The sequence below is a fragment of the Alligator sinensis genome, unplaced genomic scaffold (assembly GCF_000455745.1).
Source record: "Alligator sinensis unplaced genomic scaffold, ASM45574v1 scaffold1960_1, whole genome shotgun sequence".
NCBI lineage: Eukaryota > Metazoa > Chordata > Crocodylia > Alligatoridae > Alligator > Alligator sinensis.
The window spans coordinates 99,669-105,790 of NW_005843074.1; the positions used below are offsets into that span (position 1 = coordinate 99,669).

Genomic DNA, 6,122 nt, shown 5'->3' on the forward strand with positions numbered 1-6,122 from the left:
GTAAAGAAGGGCCCAAACTGCTCTCAGGCTAGTCTACTCTGAGGTTAACCATCTCCGTAGTCACTTCAGAACAAACATTTATTTTCCTCCCAACTCCTCATCCAGACTCCCAGATGGGGAGTAGCACACTACACTTCTACTTCTTAACCCTCCCCCCTACAGCTGCTCAGTAAAGCTTCCCCTGCCCAACTCCATATCCCTTTAGAAACCAGCAGACAAAATTCTGCTCTGATTCTTGCCTGCATCTTGTGGACTTAACATGGGTTGAACACTGACACTAAACGGAAGAATTTTACTCCAAGGCTAAAAAAATATAAATATTTGACAATATTTTTTCATGTTTTGGGGAAACCCTTTACTATACACCTTAGACAAAACGCTGATGGCTGTAAATCTGCAAGTGAAGACACTGATTCCTGAGAGATGCATGTTAAGAGATGCTCAACCCCATATTACTCCCAAGCAATTATTTTTCAGATCTATAACTTACCATTAACCAGAAAGCAGCATATTAAAATAGTGTCACTACTATTGCTAAATTCTCTAGTGTCCCCATCCACTGGTCTCTGACATCAACTTTTTGCCTTCCCGTACCGCAGAACTTGGTTATGTTCTGAAGATACTTCCTAACAATATCGGTTCTTTTTCATGTTTGAATATGTATTATATTTACCTGTTAAGCTGTTTGAACTAGAGCACACTTAAAAGAAAGTGGGCCTCATATTCAGAATAATAGACTAAGAGTAATTCAAACAGAGTTTTGAATTAAACAGCTGTATTTCTTAGCGCGCTAAAAAGTGACAACCAACATGGGAACTATGTGAGAGACTGTAAAAGCTCATGCCATAAAACAGAGAAAATGACTACTTCTGTTTAAATCATTAGCTTCAACTCCATTTTGAAACTGGTTTGATGTGCTTACCTGGAACTTTCAAGGGAACAGAAAGGTCTATCTGGACTACAGGTATATGCTCCACACCTGGAGTGTCCTGATATCGCTGCGTAAGTGAAAGAAAAACTGTATTAGTGTAGACTTCACAGTACAGCGAGTTGTTGTGTGTCAGTTCAACACTTGATTAACTACATTAAACACTTTAAATATGCAGTCAGTTAACTAGTTACATTATTTAGAAACATTTCTGACGGAGATGTTCATAATGGAGATATTTCAAAATATTAAAATCAAAGTGTAATCTTTGTAGTTAGTATGTCAAAGGATAGGTTAATATTTAGAGAACCTGAAAAATGGATTAGCACTCTGACACTGCCACCAACTGATCAATATTGATCTGGACCTTCCTTCTAGCTATAGTGTTCTAGCATTATTTGTTTCAGACAAGAAAAGCGCATATATAACTGGTTGAAAAACATTTATGGCTTGCTTCTTCTAAGGTAAACAATGAAGATCTAAGTTATCAAGGCAGTCTCAGGATGTAATGGGGATAAGAAAAGCCCTAATCCTGGGAGAGAGGAAGAATAAAATAAAACAACAGTACAATAATCTAATGCTCATTTGAGGCTTTTAGACACATGGAGCATTCAAATCAGCCACTAACTAGCTGACGCATCACACTGACTGTCCACACATGGTGCTCTCAGTACTTTATCCTGTCTCTGCTTTTCACTATGCTCAGTATACCAGGCAATCTGCATAGCTCCCACCTGCCAAGTGTATCTGCTGCATCATAAACAGACCGTTGATCTCAACAGAATGTCTACCTGGCACAGAAAGTCTTGGGATATGGGAGGGAATGAGTATAAAAAAAAAAAAAATCATAACTGCAAAAGAAGTACAACACTTACTCACATTACTGGACCAGGGGATTCACCTAACGTTGTATTTTAAGTTCTTTCCAGCTACTTATGCATTTATTTTTTCTAGCTCTTTTTGCTATCTTGGAGCCTAGGCTGAATATTAAATACTCGGCTTTATGAGATGAATTCATAATTCACATGAGCAAGACTATACCCCACGTTCTTCTAAAAAAGGACCATGACAATTACTGTTACAATGGTTCCCAAACTTCAGGTCAACAGGAGTGTCAGAAAGCAGACTGGTCACATGATGCTGACTTGTTTCCAGCTCTTCAATACAAAGAGACCTCAAAACAATGGCTAAACACAAGGAGCACTAGTCAGTCCAACTGCCTAGAGGAGAGCCCCTGCATTTGTTCTACTAGATAGTGAAAGTGGTTTCAAGCAAGCCAGACTTACTTTCTGTGGAGATGGAGAGCTTTTAATGTAAAATGGATTGTTTGCCTGTTCTTGCTTCCGGACTTCTCGGCGCTTAAAAAAAAGGAAGATATTTGTAGTTACTGCACTGACTCAAGCTCACTCTCCACTTTATTTCCAGACACTGCAAAGTGTGATCACACAGTATGTTTGAAGCTCTGAAAACAACTCACAAAAGGCTACAGGGAAATAACGGCTGATTAAACCGCTCCAGTTTTCAAGTTTCATAGTTACAAGGAAGTGTGGCAAACAGCTGTTAAGGAAAAACTACCAAATAATATCCCTCCCGTCTATTCTTCCAAGCTGGGGACGGGAGAGGTGGGAAATTCATGGGTTTCATGGAAAAACACAGGCGCAAAGCCCAACAAAGAAATGCCTGTGTCTAACCCTGCACCCCAAATGTCATTGCAAACTGCGTGTTCCCTGCCAGAAAATGCTAGGGATTGACTAACAGTAAGTAAAAACCCACACATTTACTTCAAATCAAAGTTAAGTGAGTGGCACTTGGTAAAGAACAGTCTCCGTGTTTGCAGCCATCAGAACAATTGGAGAGTTTATGGGGCAAATTTTCAGAAGAGCTGTTCTCCCTGCTGATACCAGGTTCTCAAGAGGTTTAGTTCCCACTTCAGGAAAAAAGCAAGTGGAAAGAAGAGCTCTGCAAGTTGGATGCTGAGCACTTCTGAAAACCTGGTCCCATGTACTTGGCTTTCATCCCAAAGACAAAGGCAATGGGAATCAAGACAACATCGTTATCAGTATGGATTCTCACAAAAATGGATTAGTCAAGTAGTTACATACAAAGATTTGCATCCTTGCTCACTCTACTTCCAACTCAGGAAGCTGTGCAAGGTACATGCCCTCAGCTGCATTAAAAAAAACAAACTATTGCAACTACTTCAGTGATTTTGAATGTACCATTATATTAGTAGTACGTGCATGTCAACATTCACTTACCCTGGCAAGCTCCTCTTCATCCATCTCTGGCTGTCTCTGTCTAGAATGCCTTTGTTCTTCATCATGGAAGATTGTTTTGGGTTTTTCATCTTCAGACTCACTATCTGAAGGAGGCTCATTGATCCAAGTATCAAGATCCAAGCTAGGAAGAATGGCAACAGATGGATTTACTTACTTACAGCTTAATTCTGTTTCTCCATGCATGTACACATATGTAGGATTTCTAGCTATTTTGATTTAGCTACAGAACTACTACTTATGCATTTAAAGCAATACTGTAAGGATAAAAGATCTTACCCTTCTGGAACCGGGACTTTTTTCTGTGCTTTAGGAGCTACAGGGTTCAGCTCGCCTGCAAACAATGCTATCACTTCCTCAGCTACAGGTACCTCTTTTGCTTGTAGCTTCTGAATATATTTAATCAGCTGCAAGATGCAGGAGGCCTGAAAGCCAAATATAAAAACAAGTTAAAAAACCAGTGTCAACGCACCAACTGTTGCTGAATAAGAACCCTGTCTAAACAACTACAGTAAGATGAAGCACATTGTTAACTGTGCAGATACTGGCAATGGGGGATTAACGAAGATGGGATTCCTCTTTCAGCAATCTCCAACCTTGGTTATATAAACTTCCAAATCTGTGCCTGTTTCCCATCTGTAACATATGGATAATCCCTATCAAGTATGATAGAATCATAGAAAATTAGGGTTGGAAGGGACCTCAGGAGGTCACCCCCTGCTCAAAACACGACCATCCCCAACTAGATCATTCTCACAAAACATCCAGATTCCCTCAGATCCAAAAATGAAGTATATTATAGGTTGAATTTTCAGAAGTGTTTAATGGAGTTGGGAGACCAAGCCATCCTAAAAGCAGAAGATGAGCTACATGGACAAAATATCGTTGATGCCTGAAGATGACATGCATCAACACACACAATTCAGAATTAGGTCCTGAAGTGTTCCGCTAAATCAGGAACCTTGTCTGCCTCTAAATCAGCAGTACCCAACCTAGGGTCACGACCTAAATCACAGTTGTGCAAGAGTCCTCAGGAGGGTTCAAGAAGAACACTTCTGGGCTCACCACTGGTACTTATGTGCGGTGCTTCTGGGTTCGCCGCTGAGTGTGGCGCGGGACCCCCCCCCCCCCTCCAAAAAGGTTGAGAACCACTGCTCTAAATAGCAAGCCTCTACCCATTAGGAATGATCCTACAGGGAATATCCCAATGATATGTATGTTCTGTTTCTTCATCTCCCCAAATAGAGAGGCAAATTAAATACCAGATATGCAAAACGGGTAACCAAATTCAGCTACAAAGGAATTTTTTCAAGGAAGTGGTCAGGATGTATGAGAAAAGTCAGTCACTTGGGGCTTCCAATTTAAAGGAATTTAGAGTGTAAAGCAAGATAGTCTCAGGAAAAAAAAAGCACTGATTGACTTGTGTATGCGTTATTTAAATTTCCTAAGAATGTAAAAATCAAAATAAGGACCCATGCTATCATGGTGTTAATGATTCAAAATGAGTAGCTTTACAATGGCTGAGGCCTAAGGAAAGGTATTGTGATATTCAAAAGCTTGCCTATGTCTATACCAACCACACAGTTGGTCCACTGAAAGATAATCACCCACAAGAAGTCTTGCCTAGCCTTACAACAGCCACGGTCTGTACTTCATAGCACAATGAATCAAGCAATTGCACAATACTTAACAACAGGAGCAAAAAAGAAACATCAATCCCTTTACGAATAGGGAAGCTGGCATTAACAGACAGGGAAACTTGATAGTAACTTGAAGTTACTGTGGAAGTAGGAAAGTTACTTATCCTGTCTTTGCTGCTAGGAGCAAGTCAATGGAAGATACAAGAAAAGAACTTGCTTCATGATTCAGGCCCTGCTCTAAAATCCAAGCATGCTAATTATTAAATGTAAATGCCTGTGTGCCTTCTCAAAAATGTGGTTTTGTATGCATTTCCCTGAGACAAACATCTGTAAAACCATACAGGCATGTCTATATGGGGCTTTTAGTACATTTTTTTTTTTTTAACATTGCCTTACCTTTCTTACTCTGATATGATATTCAGCTGCCAAAATTAGACTGCACAGGTTCAAAGAGTCAGAAAGTTTTAAACATATTTTGTTATGGACATAACTATGCTTGCTGTTTTTATTTTATATTACATGTACCAAAATCAACTAAAAGCTTTAAAGGTTTAAGTGAACAGAGAAGTGAGAGTAATATATGGTTCTAGCTTTCCAGTTCTAATGTGTCTCCTGCTCCCACTTTAGTGACCTTTCATTCCCTTCATTTTCCGCACCCCTATAACATTTTTTTATGTTTCAGCTGGGAGTGCTTGTGCTATTTTAGAGTGCTGATTCTATTCCCCTGAAAACCCATTTCAAACATCAAATTTTATACTCATTCTTTGCATCGCTTGCTAACACGTAACACTTGACAGTCATCTTGAATAATTTTGAATTACCTCTTGTGGAAAAAAAAATAGTTTTACTCCAAAAGGTGATGAATTACATGGTATGGTGCAGCACAGTAATGGAAGCAAAGAATTTGATGCTACTTTATATGCATATATGAATATAGCATTTACAGATTCAAACCTTGCAATCACATGCCAGTAACTGCATACTTATTTCTATATTTGGCATAATGATTAGGGAAACAGGACTGGGTGTCAACTTTGGGCTCCATCGTGATCTTGCCTTGCAAGTGATCCTGGGAAAATTACTCAAACTGCTTGTCACTTTCTACATTGCTGAGACATGCAAGGTGCAGAATGCAAACATGATCCTTTGATAACAGACATTTTAAGGGAGGTTATTTTGGGGGTTATTTCTGCAGTGTGCGCGTCACACAAACACTGGCTGCATCTACACAAGACGAAGACTGCGCAGCAGCATCACATGGCAGAAAGCATGACACGA

General features: G+C 39.6%; 1 protein-coding gene across 3 annotated transcripts in view; it reads right to left on the minus strand.

Annotated features, from left to right (window-relative positions):
- The window catches only part of AP3D1 (adaptor related protein complex 3 subunit delta 1), a 72,094-nt gene that overhangs the window by 16,382 nt on the left and 49,590 nt on the right, over positions 1 to 6,122 (minus strand). For all 3 annotated transcript variants that reach the window (XM_014526539.2, XM_025193593.1, XM_014526540.2), the window contains 4 exons: positions 3,484 to 3,629; positions 3,187 to 3,328; positions 2,215 to 2,286; positions 924 to 998 (listed from right to left, as the gene is read on the minus strand). In XM_014526539.2, the coding sequence (XP_014382025.1) occupies positions 924 to 998; positions 2,215 to 2,286; positions 3,187 to 3,328; positions 3,484 to 3,629 (435 nt within the window). The remainder of the gene's footprint in view (positions 1 to 923; positions 999 to 2,214; positions 2,287 to 3,186; positions 3,329 to 3,483; positions 3,630 to 6,122) is intronic.